General features: G+C 47.2%; 1 protein-coding gene across 5 annotated transcripts in view; it reads right to left on the bottom strand.

The window, feature by feature from the left end:
* CABIN1 (calcineurin binding protein 1) overlaps positions 1 to 19,594 on the bottom strand; it is a 155,634-nt gene that overhangs the window by 89,304 nt on the left and 46,736 nt on the right. For all 5 annotated transcript variants that reach the window (XM_040443562.1, XM_040443564.1, XM_040443565.1 and 2 more), the window contains 5 exons: positions 15,856 to 15,971; positions 10,007 to 10,168; positions 9,036 to 9,242; positions 8,670 to 8,815; positions 4,869 to 5,130 (listed from right to left, as the gene is read on the bottom strand). In XM_040443562.1, the coding sequence (XP_040299496.1) occupies positions 4,869 to 5,130; positions 8,670 to 8,815; positions 9,036 to 9,242; positions 10,007 to 10,168; positions 15,856 to 15,971 (893 nt within the window). The remainder of the gene's footprint in view (positions 1 to 4,868; positions 5,131 to 8,669; positions 8,816 to 9,035; positions 9,243 to 10,006; positions 10,169 to 15,855; positions 15,972 to 19,594) is intronic.

Below are 19,594 nucleotides of genomic sequence, written 5' to 3' on the forward strand. Positions count from 1 at the left end.
TTACCACCTAAGAATCATGAGACCATCAACGGGGGGGCACCTGGGTGGCTGAGTCAGTTGAGCATCTGACTCTTGATTTCGGCTCAGGCCATGATCCCAGGTCATGAGATCAAGCCCCGCATAGGGCTCCACACTGAGCATGGAGTCTGCTTAAGATTCATTCTCTCTCTCTCTCTCTCTCTCTCTCTCTCTCTCTCTCCCTCTGCCCCTCTCCCATGCTAGCACCCTTTCTCTCTAAAAATAAATAAATAAAATGAAAAAGAAAAGAGACCATCAATGAGTGAGATATGATAGAAAGAACCACAGTGTAGGACCAGAACACAGCACAAGCCAAGTGGCTCCATCATACCCCTCCAAAATTAGATTCCGTAGCAGATCTAAGTATAAGGCAAACACTTCAGTGGAGTCTTGTTATGACTGCCCTGTAACTACGTGGCCTTAACCAAGTCACTAGCCTTCTGCCCACCCAGCTCTGCCACTGAAGGTCATACAGCCACCTACTGAGACAGGAAGGGCAACTGTGAAGAGCCCCATCTAAACTGACACCTAGCACCACATAGATCCCCACCAAGAGGCCAACACCCTCCCTGCCCCACATAAAGCACATGCTACCAGAGTTCCTGTCTTTTGTAGCTGTGCCAGTCAGAACACTTCAGACAGAACAGGAGGGATGGCCACTGAGGATCCAGCATGTTCCAGAGCTCTGCCAGACATCCTCACACCTCCTCTCCATCCAAGAGCGAGACGTGCACCCTCTGCTGTGGCACCTCATTCACCCCATGGCCAGGGTCCCTGGCCCAGGGCCAGCCCATAAGAGGGACTAAGGAGATATCAGTTCATACAATACTGCCATACACGAGGAACGGTCAGCCCAATTACAACCAAAACCACAGCAGAAACATCAAGTTCCTCCCTCAGGACACACAGAAGGTTCTGGCTCCAAAGCCACTGCCCTTGCCTGAGAATGGACAATAAGGGAAAGCATTGGTTTTCCTAAAACAGACACCTTTGGCAAGTTTGCAGGCAGAAGCTGAAGAACACAGCAGCTTATATAGCTATTAACACGTGCCCTACAGCTCATCTGATCAGACACAAGAAACCCAAACATAGCTCTAGCAACCAAGGAAGGGGCTGTGTCCCCATGACATACTTCATAGTAGGAAACTGCCTTGCCAGCGATGGAAAAAAAACAGGAGGCATAGGGCAGCGCTGCGAGGCAGTGTTCACCCTGGACAACAATGCAAAACCTCCTTCCTTCCCTGTCTGCTGAGACACCTGCATGCCTAGTGGATTTCCATCTCTCCTGCCACCACCTTACATTCTGGGAAGATGGCCTGGCAGCCCAGTTTCAGGCCCTGCGATACCTGGGCCAATGGCTTCGACTGGATCCGAATGGAGTTCAACCACAGAGGTTGTGAGCTATGCAGGAGAAAGAACAAGCAAAGGAAAGAGGTGTGCAGGGAGTCAACCTGTGTCTCCTGTCTGTCGCCCACTCTCTGCCCTTCCTGCCCCTTCCTAGGGGAGCCACAAGTTCCCTCCTCTAGGGGAGTTCTACAAATGAAAGCCTCAAGTGCCAATGGCAGAAAAGGAATTCTGACTTCTCCTCATATCTACTTCCTGGAAAACCTCTATTCTGCTAAATCCCACTGGGCATCACTGATGGAGGATTAGAGACAGAATCTCAAGGTCCGTGCTCCACCCACCCCAGTGAGTCCCGGTAGAGGATAATAGTCAGTGCTCCTTGTACTGCCAGGATCCATTTCCCAGCCTGCTCAGCCCTGCGGCCACTGCAGTAATAACAGAAGGGAGGGAGGGGCCCTTGCGCAGGGCAGTCACCAAGAAATAGGGCTGCATGGCATGGGAAGAGCTCAACATGGTGCTGAGTGAAAAGGAAGCTCGATGCCATACACAGCATGACAGCATTTAGGCTAGAGGGAAGAACAGATAAATCATGGCATTCTTTCTAGGAGTACATGTATACATAAATAACCGTATTTTTTTTTTTTTTTTAAGTCTGGAAAGATAAACTGTAGGTTGCTCTGAAGCAGGAGTGAAATGAGGGGGTGGGACAAAAAGGTTTTAGCTTTGTCTTTACTGTCGCCAATTGTTTTAAAGAAGGTGTTTCTTCGTATAATTGAAGAGGGGTTTCTATAAGTGTTAAACAAGGGTCATGCTGCTCTTCTCTCCCCCGTTTTCTTCCAGGGTTTGGCCCAGTCACAGAACCCGACACCTGTCTCTGGTCAGCTGGTTAGCAGGGTCCCTCATGGCCACACTGCCCTTCCCTCCACCTGTGTCCTCTGCCACTGGTGCCAGGCCTATCCCCTGGATGCTGCATGTAAACCACCCAGGGACCCTGTTAAAGTGCAGCTTTTGACTATGAGTCCCTGATGCAGCCTTTTAACAGCTCCCCACCCCCTCCAGCCCCCCCGAAAGAGGTTCTGATGCCCAGTCAGGTGTGGAAGCTACTGTCCTTGCTGACCTACTTGAGCAGAGAAAGAGAGGGAAAAACCTTAGGGCCAAGGTGCCCAGAGTCTGGAACCCTGAGACAACTGTCCTGGGCTCAGGGGGCAGTGACACCCAGAGCTCATGGGAAGAAGGTGAGGTCACTGGCATTCCTAAACAGTAGCCCCAGATGGTGCTTCCAGCTTACCCTCGTCAAGTGTGGGTGCTGTGCAGAGACTGGGAAATGTGTGGAAACAGAAGGGTAGCCTTTTTAAGGCTTTCCCAAAGTGTATCGCACAGCACACCGATGTCCAGCAGGACTTTGTGTGAGAAATCCGAGGCCCCCATGGCTGTCGACACAGGGTGACAACAGTCATCACAGCAGGGGAACATTCAGATGAGCCTGTGCTCTTATAGCACATCCACCCAGCATTTTCACTAAGGTCCATCCCTGCCAGCTCACTTCATTAGTTTTGTAGTCTGTCTCTTGCTGATTTTCACATCAAGTCTGATGGTATAATGCACACCTATTGCAAAGTTAAACTGCAAATTCTGCAAAAGAGGTGGGACTTTGCAAACGATGCGGGATTTCATGAAGCTGATGAAAGTAATGTGGGCAAAGCCTTTGCACATGAGCACCAGGCACAATTAACATGGATGACAACTGCCCAAAGGGAGGACTGCTGGTCAAGGAAGAGACCGCAACACACACTTCTAAGGCACAAAGATGTCAGAGAATCCTGGGAGAGGGAAATAGCTCTCAAGTATTTCTGCAAAAGTAGCTGTCGAAATTTAGGCTGCCAAGGTGAAGGAGCGTCATAGCGTGCTATCATAAACTATTAGAAAATTAAGCTCCCCTCAAACCAACCAAACTCAATCATTCTTGGTTCGTTTGAAGAATTAATACATCCTTGTGATCACCAAAGCCCTAGTAACATAAGACTTAGGAGTTATTTTCATTATTATTTAATTACTAAGATAAAGTCCCAATCACACCTTTACCAGGGTAACTGAGCCCCACCGTAAGTGGATTCACATTGTGACCCTTTGCTAGTGCTGACAGCAGCCCCTCCCCTTCTTCTCTGTGCTGTTGGGTAGGGATGTCACCCACATACAAAAGGGGTGACATTTATGTCATTATTACATTCTCATTTATGCTTTTTAAGTTTACTTATTTATTTTGAGAGAGAGAGAGGGAGAGAGAGAATAACCAGGGGAGGGACACAGAGAGAGGGGGACAGAGGATCCGAAGCAGGCTCTGAGCTGACAGCAGACAGCCCAATGCAGGGCTTGAACTCACAAACTATGAGATCATGACCTGAGCTGAAGTCGGATGCTCAACCAATTGAGCCACCCAGGCACCCTTCATTTATGCTTTTCCATACCAATTGAATTTTTAACACCAAGGACACCTCACTTTCATATAAAATCAGTAAAAGCAACAAAGAGCTGTTACCTCTTTGCAGTACAAGCCTAGGACTTCCCCTACTTAGCACAATGCTAGGAGGCCAGGGTCACTGTGAGGCCAAGCATTCTGGGAGCCTGCCACTGAAAAGTGGCAGGTGTCGGAATGGGGGGCTGGGTATGACAACAGAGGTCCACTCTCGAGGACACAGAGGCTATCAGAGGACAGCAGTGGCACAGCTGTAGCTGAAAGCCTCAGTTGAAAACCTTCTCTCACTGGGTTCCCTCAACAACCCAATGGCAGCATGAAGAAGGTCATCATCTCATTTGGGTTTTGACCACATTTGATCACTAGAAGAAACAGGCCCCTTCCGCACTCTGCTCTCCTAGGAAACCCTTCTGGATTGTCATCTTACTGCCACACCAGCCTCAAAAATGTCATGTGGCTCCTTCATTTCCAATTCAAGGAGCCAAGGCCCACAGGCCAGACACCCAGCAACCTGCACTAGGGGAGTCCCCTACCAAGATGGACTTCAAAATTCCCAAGAAGTTCCTTTGAAGGGAACAAGGAAGGGGCGCATTGGTAGCTCAGTCAGTTAAGGTCTGACTCGAACTCAGCTCAGGTCTTGATCTCAGGACCCCACACGGGGCTCCACACTGGGCATGAAGCCTACTTAAAGAATACATAAAATGAAGTAAAATAAAACATGAAGGGAACCGGAAATAGACAGCTACTTCTGGTGGCCAACACCCCTTCCCTGCCTCTCAACTGCTGGAAAACTGATGGCTGACCAGCCAGATCATAAGAACCTGGCCTTGAATTCACCAATGCCAGACTGGGTGTCTAAAGACCAGGGACTAAGCTGTCACTGACCACAGTATGGCTTCAGTTTCACGAGAAGGACCATCCATGAGCTCCCAGCATGGTTGTGAGGACAAGTGCAAAAAACAGATGGGACAGAACTTGGCCACCTGAGGGCACTTGGGTGGGATGGCAGCCCTTCTGCAGAGCCCCTCCTCACCTGCTGTACGAGCTCAGGGGGCAGCTCAGCTCTCCACTGCTTCAGCTGGCGCGAGGCAAAGGAGTGCAAGGCATAGGACATGGTGCCATACTCAATCCACAGGGACAGGTTGGAGCTGTCGATCTCCAGGGCCCGCCGGAAACAGTTCAGGACAGGTGTGGCGTGCTTCCAGATGGGACCATCACTCTTCAGCTCATTGGAGTTCAGTTTGTCCTGAATGCGACTGGCCCGGGCCAGGGCCATGCCTGCCCAGGAATCAAACCTGCAGTCATGACAAAAGCACCAGTAAACACACAGCTGCCCTTACAGCACTGCAGATATGGTAGCCTGGGCAAGGCACCCAGGCCCCAGGGGAGTGGTCCCAGGCCATGACCCAGAGCCCAGCTCCACCACTCATGGACTCCATGTTTCTAAGCTATGAAATATGGCTAAGAAAACCCGTATCAAGAAAGCTGAGCTGCTGGGACACCACAAGACATGTATTTTAGGCCATTCAGCATCCCGCAGGTACTCAGTAAGTGCTCTAAGAGAATCCCCATGGACTCGAGCCCAAATTATGCTAACATGGTGAGCTCTTGGACTCTGCTCCCCTTTGCTTCCCTGCTTAGAGGGGTTACCCAAAGAATGTCTCTGATGGAAAGGAAAAGGGGTGCTTTACAAGGCATGGCCCATCCAAGGTGACAGGGAGGCTCTCATCCAGCTGCCACCTCACCTAACCCCGCACTGGTAGCACCTGCCATCAACACACTCACTGACCAAAAGCACGGAGCAGCCAAGACCCTGAAAACACTGCCATGTAGTTGCTACATGGTCCTTCCTCTGGGACCTTGACCACATCCTGCCCTGTCCACCTCAGTTCCCAGAAGCAATATGGAGAGCAAGGGGACCACAGGATGGCTGAGAGCCTACAGTTCTGAGATCACCTGAAAGAAAGTGGTGGGGAAAATGTAAAAGGCTGTGATGACGACGAAGGCCAAGACAACTTCTGGGCACTTGGGAGAGTGGAATTTCCTGAGTGCAAGTACAGACAACAGAATAGACAGCAATCACATAACAGATGCTACCTTCCACATGCTGACAATTCTTGACCTACTGCTGTACTAACTTTAAAACTGGATGGGGCGCCTGGGTGGCGCAGTCGGTTAAGCGTCCGACTTCAGCCAGGTCACGATCTCGCGGTCCGGAGTTCGAGCCCCGCGTCAGGCTCTGGGCTGATGGCTCAGAGCCTGGAGCCTGTTTCCGATTCTGTGTCTCCCTCTCTCTCTCTGCCCCTCCCCTGTTCATGCTCTGTCTCTCTCTGTCCCAAAAATAAATAAACGTTGAAAAATTAAAAAAAAAAAAAAAAACTGGCCAACTAGCTTTCTGGACTATTTTTGACAGTCCTCCAGGTGTGGTAAGGGCAGAGCAGACCTGCGAAGCTCATACGTGCTTCTGCCGTACTCCAGGCACCCAAAGATGAAAAAGTATGAGCAAAGGAGCAGTAAAGAGGCCTGAAGGCTTAAGTGATGATGGGGGATAGCAAAAATGAAGGCTTCAGCCCCTGTGTGGAGGCCCTGGGTGTACCCTTTCCTCCTCAGGGCCTGGGATCCGGAGCTCTGCTCAAGTCACCCTGGGGGCGGAAGCATAGGGGTAGGTGTCAAGCTCCCCTCCAGATGGTGGGGAACCCTGTCAGGGACTTACCACCAGGGCCAGATCCTTCCACACTGAGGGTTTCCCCTCTTAATTCCTCCCAGAATGCCTTCGGCAACCCCCTTTGCCCTTGCCTTGAGGGAAGGGACCAAATCACGGTGTGTGCCCATATACCTGCATGAGTACCAAAATGGAAACCACTAACCACAAATAGAAGTGACCAAGAACACAGACACCTCATCACAAAAATAAAAAATGCTTCTCTGTGTGTCACCAAAAACCAAGTCCTGACAAGGGTTCTTGATTCTAGCAGAGCAGCGCACAACCCACACTCGGGGAGTGCTGACCCACAAGGACAGCAGGGAGCCCAAGGGCCAGCGATGCCACGAACTCAGGAGGAAGAAGCATCCAGAGCCTGTGCGCTGGGCTGATACTCACGTAGGGCAGGCCTGCTCCCAGCACTGGGCTCAGAGTTGTTTGGCAGAGGGATGAGCTGTATTGGGACCTACTCCCATCTTGCCCCAGAGAATGCCACTCTATGAAACCCCTGGCCAAGGTGGCCCAATCCCAGCTGAGCAAGAGCAGATGGAACGGTGGATGGGTCAAGAAAAGCTGTCGCCAGCATTCTCGCAGACTTGCTCTTCCTGCAGGGACCACCAACAAACACTGTGGCCGGGACACACCACCACACACCCAGCTGTCTGCCATGGGCTTCACCTGTGTCTAGCAGGCTCTGAAAATGTAAAGAAAAGGCCAGCATCCAAACTTCCATCTTAGCCAGCACAGAAGATGACACTGAGCCCAAGTCTTCCCTGACACCTGCTCGTGAGGGCCAGAATGAAGGAGGGTCAGGACTAGGCCACCAAGTTCCTCTTGGCCCTGGGGCCAGTCCTCACAGGGCACCCCACCTCTACGGCACGGCTGCCAGCAGGCCAAGCCTGACAGATTGACACCCTCTGAACCGGTGCATGTACAAGTTGGAAGGAGGCCCAAATGAGCTGTCACGAACCTTGTCTTGTAACCCAAAGGGCTGCTGGGTGAGAGGTGTCACGCCAGGCTCTCACCTCTCCACAGGCAGGCTGGTCTTATCACCCTCACTTTTCAGACATGGAGGCAGCAGTGCAAAGGAGGTGACTCCTCACTGCCTAGAGCAGGAGCACTCAGCCAGCCTGAGCATGGATCTCCCCTACCAAACTGGTCCACAGTGACCCCAGAGAGGACATCCAGGGCCACCAATACATGGCTCCCTGCCTGAAGGAAATCATACGCTGAGCAACAAGGGGGCTGGGAGAACCTTTCCCACAAGCTACAGAGGTTGTGTAAAATGGTTTCTCTACTCAGATCCCAGCCCCTCTCCCCCGGGCCAGGTGGGTCCTGACAAGATGGAGCTCTGCATTTTCCCCTGAGGATGGGCAGCCTCTGCGGCCTGGCCCGAGTACTTTACCTACAGACACTACTCTGGACCTTCAGATACAAAGCTTATCTCGACCCAAGGCTTACCTCCTAGGTGTGGAGGCCACGAGAAAATGTTCCCTCTCAATCAAATGAATCAGACTTGATGAGCTTAGCAGAGCCCTTTCAGGATGAACAGGCCAACCATTACAATTTAAGAAAAAGCCACCCGGGCTCAGCAGGAAGAAAGCATGAGCCTCACATACAATAGGCTCTCCTACTTTTACTGTCATGACAATTGCTACTGCCAACACTTGCATCAGAGCAAGGAAAGAGAACTCCTAGCTTAAGTATTTCTATTACCTTCCCCTTTCCCCAAAATAAGGAAACAACCATTAGCTAAAGACACATAGTACACATCAGCCCACTTCCCAGGGCCAGGAGCCAGGAAAGGAGGCAGCACTCAACCAGGAGGATGGAACCAGATGGCACCCCGTTGCCCTGCTGGCCTGGATCCAGATGGAAACCTCATACCTTCTCTGAGGCCAGTGCTCATCCCAGGTATCTTCTGGAAGGAAGCCTTCTCCACTGCTCCTCTTTTTATGAAGAACCTGTCTCTTGCCTTTCCTAATAACTGCAGAGTGCTAACCATACTTTCTCATTCCTTTTCCCCTAATCTCTTTGCTATGGCAGGGAAACCCCAACCTGGCCCAGGAAAGGGTTTGCTGAGCTGGGGTCACCCCAACCCTCCCTGCTTGGCCGTATGCCCAGGTCACTGACCTGTTGGGGCAGATGCAGATGTCATGCATGTAGAACTTGATAGCCTTAGACTGCTCCTTGTTTTTGAAATGGTAATCAGCCAGGAGGTAGTAGAGCTCATTCACCACCGGAGGGGAGGGGTCGGCCCCTTCTGGAAGGCAGGGCACCTGGCAGGTGAGGGAGCGGGATAAGGGGAGATGGAGTCAGGGTCTCAGATGTGACCAGTAACGCTGCAAACCCAGGACCATTCACATTAGCACAGGACAGACACTAGGCTTCTCATGGACCTGACTTCTGGTATAGAGCAAGGAAAGCAGACAAGGTGCAGAAGCAGCAGTGCCGGAGGGAAAAATGATGGGACACAGCTCCACCATGCTCAGTTCCTACCTCGGCCGAGGTGCCCTCAATGTAGGCAGAGACTTTGTCCAGGTTCAGGGCCGGCCTTTCTGTGCGGGGCACAATGGTGGCGATCCTCTTCAGAAGGTTGGCCAAGTCAGCAGACACAGTGCTGGTCTTGTAGCTGTCAAATTCAGGAAGGGTCTTGGGCTTAAAATACTCAAACATAAACAGAGCGTCCTCCCATATAAGGTCCACCTTGAGAAAAGACAGAAAGCAGATCACAGTACAGTCAGGGTAAAGCAGAAAGGGAAAGGTTCTTCCATGGAAATAATGCAGACAAGGTTACAATATGTTAGAGTGTAGAAAAAGTCCCATATACTTTTAAAAATCTGCATACTCACTCTAATTCCCAAACCCAAATGTCTGAAGAGCAGAAAAATGAACTGGCATAAGCCCGGCCTTTACAAAGACAAATGTTGGAAACTGAGGGCCACACTCTGTTGAGTCCACATGGCTGAGCCAGAGGGTAGGTTCAATCACGAGTGGGCACTGTGGCCAGGCCACTGACCCTCTCCTTAAGCCTCAGCTGCCCCACTGCTTGCTCTGGACCAGGGTGGGTCTGCATTCTACATGGGACCACAGTGGGGGCCCTGCCCAAGGAGCTTACATTCAGGGAATGGAATTGGTAAGAATAAATGACAGTACTGACAAGCCATGAGTGCTTGAAACCCAAACAACAAAAACAAATGAAAACCTCTAAGGAATTATTCATATTATCCGACTGGAAAAGGAAATCCTTTGAAAATTGCCATGCTGCACTTTTGAATGATTGGTCAACATTTACGAAGCTCGTTTTTGCAAGGAAAACCCTTTTCCTATGATCAGACTACATCTGACCATGCTCTCATTCTCCTGGTGCAACTAACCACAAGAGGTGTGTGTCTGATGTCCTCCAGGAGTGCTCACGCCCCTGCTTCTCTGAGCCCCACTCCCCTGGGCAGGGGCGGGGACACCCTCACCTGCTGGGCTGAGTGCTCCTCCAGGTACCTGGCCTTGCTCTTCTTGCTAGGGAAGCTGTACAGGCAGTAGAAGCACTGTTCCAAGGCGGTCTCCAACTCCTCCTTGTAGGGGTGCGTGTCTTCAGAGGTGGATGCAGCAAGTTCCTTCTGGAGAACGCGTACCTGTGGTAGGCAGGAAGAGACGCCTGAGGAGAAGGCGCCAGCTCTCCAGCTTCCCTGGCACAGTGCCAGCTTCCCTGGCACAGTGGGACCCCAGGGAGACCACCACGCTATCAAGTCTGTTAACCTGAGGAGGCCGTGTCTCTTGGGCCTGTTTCCTAAAAGGGCTTGTTACCCCCACAGGAGCCATTCTAGGCCCAGATCTGACAAGTGACCAGAAGGGCGTGCTTGCCAAACTGCCTTCCTTCTAGCGCATCCAGTCAGTATCTACCAGCTGCTAGGAGATATTATATGCCCTCTGGTAAGTTCTCTACCCACTTATTTGGCCATTCATTTGCTCCCCAAATATTTACCAAGCACCTCGTTATGTTAGGCACAATGTGACACAGTCTCTGCTTTTAAGAAGCTCAGATGGAGGGGCAGTAAATTAAACAGGTGGTTATAATGCAAATGGTAAATCCCATTAGGACTGAGGGAGTCTCTCTCAGACAAAACATCAATAAGGATTCCAGAGGATGTAAACAACACAGTCAATAAGTGATGCATCTATGAAGATTAGATTCAATGGCTATTGTTATGCCCAACTGTTACCAGATACACATTCTTTTCAAGCATCCATGAGCTTTTTTCCAAAACTAGACAAAAAGCACATCTCAACAAATACTAAAGACAAAATATAATACACACCACATCCTCAGAACATAAGTCAGTAAAATGAGAAATCAGTACATAAAGGTAGCAAATACCACAGGTCAAAACATGGCATGCAGCTAAAAATGTACTTGGGGAAAACTTATAACCTTCAGCACTTGTACAAAAAAGAGTGAACACTGCCACTGAGTGGCCATCTAAACACAGTGTAGTTTCAGGTTGATAAGCACATGGCTTTTCCCATAGGCTTCACACATAAACTTATATCTTATATCTTATATAAAAGGAAGAAGTTACTTGAAGGGCACTTTATACACCGGGTCATTCAAACAATTCACCAAATGTCTTTTCACATAAGCTTTTATATGTAAGTTTGTAAACACATCTTAATGCTAGGAAGATGTCACTGAATGACCTTAAACCTGATGTTAACCCCATGGCTTTTCCCAATGCTTCTGCACTTAATTTAGAAACATTAATACCTTAATGATAGCAAGATGTGAAAAAAAAAAAAAGAGTGAACACTGAAATAAGCTTTCACTGCAATAAGTTAGAAAAAGCACAAAGTAAATCCAAAGAAATGATACAGATGTGTGTATGTTTATTTCTGTATTTTTATATTGCACTATACACTATATAGTTGCATGGGTTTTTAAACTGTACGTATAAAATATCATGTAATACATAACCCTTAGCACGTTGCTCTTATTCATTTCACTGAGCTATATTCACATTGATACAAATAAATCTGGTTCATTCATTTGCACTGCTCTAAGCAGTTAAACTAATTAAAATGAATGAATGGACCAGACTTATTTGTATCAATGTGAATATAGCTCAGTGAACTGAAATGAATCTTATTGTACGGGAATATCAAAATTTCAAACTTTTTAGTATGGAAAATTCCAAACATATATTAAACTAGAAGTGATAGTATAGTGAGCCCACATATGGACCACTGATTAATAAGTCTGATTACTAAGCACTGATTACTAATAAGCACTGATTACTAAGTCTGTGCATAGCCAGTCCCTCACCCAACTGTCCCCAATCCACCCCACATCATTTGGAAACAAATCTTAGACATTACATCACTTTGTCTGTAAATATTTGTTACCATATTTTTTTTTTTTTACCTTTTCTAATGATAGCATTAAGGGTGTTTATCCTTTTTTGTATATGTGTTATAAACAGAATTATGGTTAACATCCACCAACATGCTATTCTTTTTTTAAATTTTTTTTTTCAACATTTATTTATTTTTGGGACAGAGAGAGACAGAGCATGAACGGGCGAGGGGCAGAGAGAGAGGGAGACACAGAATCGGAAACAGGCTCCAGGCTCTGAGCCATCAGCCCAGAGCCCAACGCGGGGCTCGAACTCACAGACCGCGAGATCGTGACCTGGCTGAAGTCGGACGCTTAACTGACTGCGCCACCCAGGCGCCCCATCATGCTATTCTTTATATGCATGTGAAAGTTTCTTTTTCTTTAGTGTGGATTCCTATAAAAGGAATTACCAGGTCACAGTGTTTGCACATTTGCAACTTTCAAAACTGTATTTTCAAACTGTTTGCCAAAACAGTTGAACTAATTAATTGTATACTTAAAAAAAAATTTTTTTTAATGTTTATTTTTTTGACAGAGAGAGACAAAGCATGAGCAGGGGAGGGGCAGAGAGAGAGGGAGACACAGCATCTGAAGCAGGCTCCAGGCTCTGAGACGTCAGCACAGAGCCTGATGTGGGGCCCGAACTCATGAACTGCAAGACCATGACCTGAGCCGAAGTCTGACACTGAACCAACTGAACCACCCAAGCGCCCCACTAATTTTATACTTCTGATGGCAGGATGGAAATTCCTACACAGCCCCATCAGCCCTAGGTACCACAGACAAATGCTGATGACTGTCTGAAAGGACAAAATGGTATTCCATTGCTTTTAATTCCTTTTTAATAAAGAATTTATGGTTGTTAGTGAGGTTGAGTGTCTTTTCATGTTTATTGGCCTTTAAGGTTTCCTCTCTAGTGATCTGTTCATATAATTTCCTCATTTTTCTCTTGGACGTTTTTCTATGGATTTGTGGAGTTTTTTAAATACCCTGAATTCCAGTCTTTTGTCTGATATGTATGTTTCACCAGTTTCACACACACGTGTGTCTGTGTGTGTGTGTGTAGTTCTATCACTATGCTATTTTATGTGGAACTTTGTGTATAGTGTTTGTTTTACAGAATTTTAAAATTTTAATGTCAGATTTATTAGTCCTTTCCTTTATGGTTTATGGGGGTGAGGGAAGGACGGTGAGGAAGTGTATACTATCCTTCCTGTAACTTTTTATTTCTATTAGAAGACAGGACTGAAGCAAATACAGCAGATAGTTAATGTGTACACAATCTGGGTGGTAGTACCAGGACATAGTGTAACAGGGACAGTCTGGAAGTTAGTAAAGGCTCTATAGAAAAGGGGCCATTTGAGTTGAGTGTGAATGAATGGATAAGAATTCAGCAACCTGAATATAACATATGAAAAGAAATACTAACTCAAGAAAAGATGAGATCCAAGAGGATTTCTCCCTCAGAGAATACTTCCACTCCATCCAAGAAAAAAAAATCCACACAAAAGATCTCCCCATGTCAGTCACAAAGCACTCCCAAGACACAATCCTTTATCTGAAGACCACTAACCTGGGGCAATGAGAAGAGCCAGCAATAAAGTATTCACCTTTGTAACGCCCACAGCACCCAGAATGGTGAATGCTCAGCAACCATTTGTAGATCAATGAATGAATAAGTTTATGTTTGTTCATTTATTTATTCAAGAAACACCAACTGGACAGTAATCTATGTCAGCCACTGCTCAGGGCCCTAGAGATGCTCCAGGCAGCAAGACTAAAAAGGTCTCTGATCTCAGGAACACACCAGCTAGCAGAGAGGCACGTGACACAGAAACAAATAGCAGGGCTGCTCAGCAGTCATGAGGACAGAGTGGCAGGACCAGGGAAGACCTCTTTTAGAAGGTGTCCTCTGAGCTGAGACCAACATGGCAGGAAGGAAAGGGCAAGCCAGACATGTAGACCCCGGGACAGAGTATGACAAACAGAGGGCATGAGGTGGTCAGGACCTGAGCAGAGAGAGAGAGAGCACTCAATAAGCAGAGGCCGAGTCCACAAAAGTGAAGTTGCTGCAGGAGCTGGAAGAAAGTAAAGGCTAGGCCTCAGGTAGGAAAATCAGGAGCTATGAAATGAAACATGGCGGTACTCCTATCACGTCCACTCCCTCAGATTCACTTAGCAGATCCTGGCAGCTAGAATTCATACTCTGCCAAAAAAGATGTAGACTAAGGAAAATCCAGAGTATGGTCATCCCATCATCGCCCCTGCTGCCTACCCAGAAGGCACCTCAGCACCACTTCTGTCGGGTACCAGCTTGCAAAGGGGCTGACTCATTCTTGACTCTCCCCCAAGCAGCGTAAGGGAAACTGCTTTGTAGAGGTGACCCTGTGGAAGTAGAACAGTGACCCCACACTCTCTCATTGGGAGAGGGAAGGCAGAAAAAGGAAGTTGCCAATTCCTGAGCAGCAATACAGTCTAAGCTTGGCACAATTCTTCCAAAAATGGTCCTGAAGTGTGGCGCTGACCCAGGGTGAGCACCCGGGAGGCCCTCAGAACTCACAGGGTAGAGCAGACACTCAGGCATCTACAGCTGGGGCTTCTGCCAAGTCTCCACCTCCTCAGCACAAGTGCTCTGCAAACTGTCAAGCCCTACACACACATGAGCTCTATACGTATTCTCAGTCTCGTTCATTCATTCAATCCATTACTTATTAAACACCTACTATGAGCTAGATATGCTGTGCTAAGGTACTGGGATCCAGCAGTGAACAAAAGTAACAAAAATCCCTACCTTCAGGGAAGTTACATTTTAATGGAGAAGAGACGCACAATAAACATAACAGATAAATAAATTATATGGCATGCTAGAAGATGGTATGAGCCATGGGGAAAGCATAGGACAGAGGAGGAAGACAAGGACTGGGGAGGCAGGAGCTGCACTTGTAGAGAGGATATGCTCACTGAAAAGGTATACGGCAGAGGTCAGCAAACCTTCTCCTGAAGGGCTATGTAGTAAATATTTTAGGTTTCACATACCACACGGACTCTATCAGAGCTCCTCATCCCTGCCCCTGTATTGCCAAAGCAGCCATAGTTAACATGTAAATGAATGGTTGTGGCTATGTCCCACTAAAACATTTATTAATAGACACTGCTGGGAGCCTGGCTGACTCAGTTGGTTAAGCGTCTGACTTCGGCTCAGGTCATGATTTCGCGGTTCGTGAGTTAGAGCCTCGTGTCGGACTCTGCACTGACAGCTCAGAGCCTGGAGCCTGCTTCAGATTCCGTGCCTCACTCTCTCTCTCTGCCCCTCCCCAGCTTGTGCTCTCTCTCTCTCAAAAATAAAGACATTCAAGAAAAAAAAATTTTTTTAAACAGACACTGCAGGCTGGGTTAGGTGCCCCTCTCATGCTCTGTAACCTGTCTGCACCACTTCGCCTCACACTCAGCAGTGAGGTTTGGGGACAGGAATCATGCTGCTTATCCCCAGTAAGCCCAGTCAATCACAGCTGCTAGTAAGAGACAGCTATCTGCAGTCACTAAATACTTATTTACTAAATAGCTATTGATTCAGCAACTACTACCTTCCGTGAGTGGTGCTGGGCAAACAGGATTCATTGGAAGGTGGTGGTGAATGCAGTTATTGCCTCTAAATTACTATGAAGGGCCTGGCCCTATGCCTGACACACACAAAACAGATGCAGTCACGATTAGTGGTTCTAAATCCACTTGTAGGTCAAGGCCAGGTCCAGAAGCCGTGAACCTCAGGTGCATAAGGGAACCAAGTTCAGACTTTCTGGCAACTCTGAGTAGTCACATATGAATCAAAGAAGAGCAGTGGGCCCCAGTACAGGGGGAGGCCAAGCAAGCCTCAGGACGCCAAACCATCCCTCCCGCCCCACCAGCCCTGGCCAAGAGGGCAACGCTTACATAGAATCGCAGTAGAGCCCCATCGGAATTGCAGCACCAGGACCTTCTCCCCAAATACTCGTGGGCAGTGTTGAGCAGCATGAGGGAGGATGGGAGCATGGGCGTCTCAGCCATCACTAGGGAAAGACCAGACCGACAGAATTAGCGTGGGGACACTTGTGGGACTTGCAAAGCTCAGTCTCTCCTTTGTGGGCTTTTCTGTCTTTACCAAAGTGGCCACAGATTTTTCTTTCTTTCATTTTTTATCTTTTTGTCTTCTTAAGTAAGTTAATGACTTGATTGGCTTTACAAAAGCAATACATACTTTTCAACGTTTATTTATTTTGGGGACAGAGAGAGACAGAGCATGAACGGGGGAGGGGCAGAGAGAGAGGGAGACACAAAATCGGAAACAGGCTCCAGGCTCCGAGCCATCAGCCCAGAGCCCGACGCGGGGCTCGAACTCACGGACCGCGAGATCGTGACCTGGCTGAAGTCGGACGCTTAACCAACTGCGCCACCCAGGCGCCCCAATACATACTTTTCAAAAATCAATTCAGGAGCACCTGAGTGGCTCAGTCAGTCAAGCATCCAACTCTTGACTTCAGCTGAGATCATGATCTCGGTTCGTGAGATAGAGCCTCGTGTGGGGCTCCACCTTGGGATTCTCTATCTCCCTCTCTCTCTCTGCCCCTGACCTGCTCACATACTCTCTCTCTCAGAATAAATAAATACACTTAAAAAGAAATCCAAATCATACAAGAAGACATAAGGAATGCCTTATCCACCTCCAAATAAACACGCTGATGTTCAGTGAACATCCCTGGAAGCAGCGTTCTGGGCATATAGGAAACATTTTGAAAGAGAGAAATAACTTTTAATAATGAAACCCGGGGCGCCTGGGTGGCTCAGTCAGTTAAGCGTCCAACTTCGGCTCAGGTCATGATCTCACAGTTCGTGGGTTTGTGCCTCACATCGGGCTCTGTTCTGACAGCTCAGAGCCTGGAGCCCGTTTCAGATTCTGTGTCTCCTCTCTCTCTCTGCCCCTCCCTGTTCATGTTCTGTCTCTGTCTCAAAAATAAAAAGTAAACAGTAAAAAAAATTTAAAAAAATAAAAATAATGAAACCCATACTATATATACCATTTCTTAACTTCAAGATTCTTATTCTAAGGTCTTTTGGAATATTACAGATGAAAAAAAAGAATGACTACCTTTCAGTTAAGTGTAGGTTCACCACTAGAATGATTACTAGCTCCTTAAAGATCCTTCAGTGCTTCTGAAACTCTGGACTATAACCCACTAGTGGGCTTGTAACTAGCATTTTTAAAGAGGATTAAGGATAGAACACAAAACAGAAAATACCAGTGCATCTCACACCCAGTAGAATAAGAATTCTTTCATGAAATTTATGTCATACTTTTTACTATTGGCCAGTCCCTGTCAAAAAGGTATGAAAGGCATGGATTTAAAAATAAAAAGGGGCACCTGAGTGGCTCAGTCAGTTGAGTGTCCAACTCTTGATTTCAGCTGGGGTCATGATCCCATGGTCATGAGATGGAGCCCTGTGTCAGGCTCAGCGTGGAGCCTGCTTAAGATATTCTCTCCCACCCTGCCCCACCCTGCTCTCCGCACCACCCCTTTGCCCCCTGCTCCTCTCCCCAGCTTATGTGCTCTCTAAAATAAATATATAAATAAATAATTTTTAAAAATAGAGGCACCTGGGTGGCTCAGTCAGTTAAACATTCAACTCTTGGTTTCTGCTCAAGTCATGATCTCATGCTGGTTGGTGAGTTCAAGTCCCATATCAGGCTCCATGCGGAGGCTGCTTGGGATTCTATCTCCCAGTCTCTGCCCCTCCCCCACTTTCTCTTTCTCTCTCAAAATAAATAAATAGACTTAAAAAAATTTTTTAATAAAAAACATAACTCAGAAAATCATGAGGAAACTATGCTAATTTTTTATGGATCTTTTAGTTTCCATTTTCAACAGCATCAAGTGATTCTATTATACAAGATGGGAGATAGCCTTGTAACACTTCCTCCTTTCTCCTCATCTCCCAATTTTGTTGTGCATATTATTTGTAGCACTTCAGGTTTGCAACATTGACACTCTGTTCTGCAACCATAATTAGCATAACTGCTTTCTCCCAATTCCAAGTTTAAATGGATTTGGTGCTCATCTCAAATCCTTGCCTGTGGCTTTTCCACTCCTGACGAATTTCATTCTGACTCATGTTGGTTTACTGACTTCATCCTCCAGTGACATCTTTAAAAGCACCCACAGGAGCTGGAATCCTGATTTATAAATGTCTGTTCCCACTATTAATTACAAACAACTTGGCTAGATGTCCTAGATCGTACCATCGTTCCTTGAGAACCATGTAGACTTTTAGACATCACCTCAACTGCTCTGAATGCAGCTAGGGAGAAATCTGAAATGAGTCTCATGTTTTACCTGTGAAGATAAATCATTTTTTCAATTTAGAAATCTAAAAAATACTTATTTATTTATTTATTTATTTATTTATTTATTTATTTATTTATTTTTGAGAGAAAGAGCAAGTGAGCGAGCATGTGCTTGCACAGGAGCAGGGGAGGGGCAGAGGGAGAAAGAGAATGTTAAGCAGGCTCCATGCCCAGCATGGAGCCCAGTGTGGGGCTCAATCCCATGACCCTGGGATCATGATCTCAGCAGAAATCAAGAGTTGGACACTCAACCGACGGAGCCACCTAGGCACCCCTAAAAAATCTTTATTCTTCAAGTAGGATGTATCTTGTGGCGTTACCAATTTTTCATGGTACATGCTGAACAATGAATCTGCAAGCTCAATTTTTTTTTTTACAGAGAAATGTTCCCGTATTTGACAGTGGGTTGACTGCTTATCCTATTTCACTGCTGGGGTCTTTCCTTTAGGAGCACTACCTATCCTCACACTGGACAACCTGTTTCCCATATCCATCCTCTTCTCTCTAATGCTGTTAGCTCTGACCTGCATCCATTGGTTTCAGTTCTAGCCATGCTCATTCTGCTCCTTGCTGTCTGGTTTGTTAGTTGTAACAGTGAGACTTGGTTTATAATGTTTTCCCTTAGTTTTGCAATTTTCCTTTTTGTTTCATTCTGCTTATGAGCTCAGATTTTTTAATAAATTATTTCTTGTGCAAATTGTTACAGGGTCCCTGCCTTTGTTCCTCAGTGTAAGTTTTCTTCCTGACTGAGTTCGTTTCTTTTTTTGTCCCCCACCCTGTGTGGGGGACAGGCTACGCTATGTCAGCACAGTGGCCATGTCATTTCTTTCTACCCTGCTCATAGTTAGGGCACTTCCTCCACACTACATAAGTAGCTCTAATATATCACCAATGAATTTTCTGGGGCACTCTCCCAAATATAAGCTCAATTTGCCCTTTCCTTAAAACCATAATTTTAAAGCAGGTGTTGCTCTCAATTCACTTGTCTGTAACCTATGTCTGCAGAGACAGAAGAAGGGAGATCATAGGGCTAGTGCTGCACACAATCCTTGCCAGAGAGCCTGGACTTTGTTCTCTCTCAGAGATCCCCTTTAAGGTACGCCTGGCTGCCCAGCAAGAGGAGTGCAGTCAGCAGACAACCCCCAACCGCCAGTTCCTTCAGGGTCTGCTACAGCTGCAGACATGCACCCCACCCAAGGTCACAGGATTCCTGCAGGAGTCCATATACAGTGATTGAGCAAAATGGGAGAACAGGGCTCCTGGGTGGCTCAGTCGGTTAAGTGTCCGTCTTCA

Source organism: Herpailurus yagouaroundi, unplaced genomic scaffold (genome assembly GCF_014898765.1).
Source record: "Herpailurus yagouaroundi ecotype Mexico unplaced genomic scaffold, PumYag 191, whole genome shotgun sequence".
Lineage (NCBI taxonomy): Eukaryota > Metazoa > Chordata > Mammalia > Carnivora > Felidae > Herpailurus > Herpailurus yagouaroundi.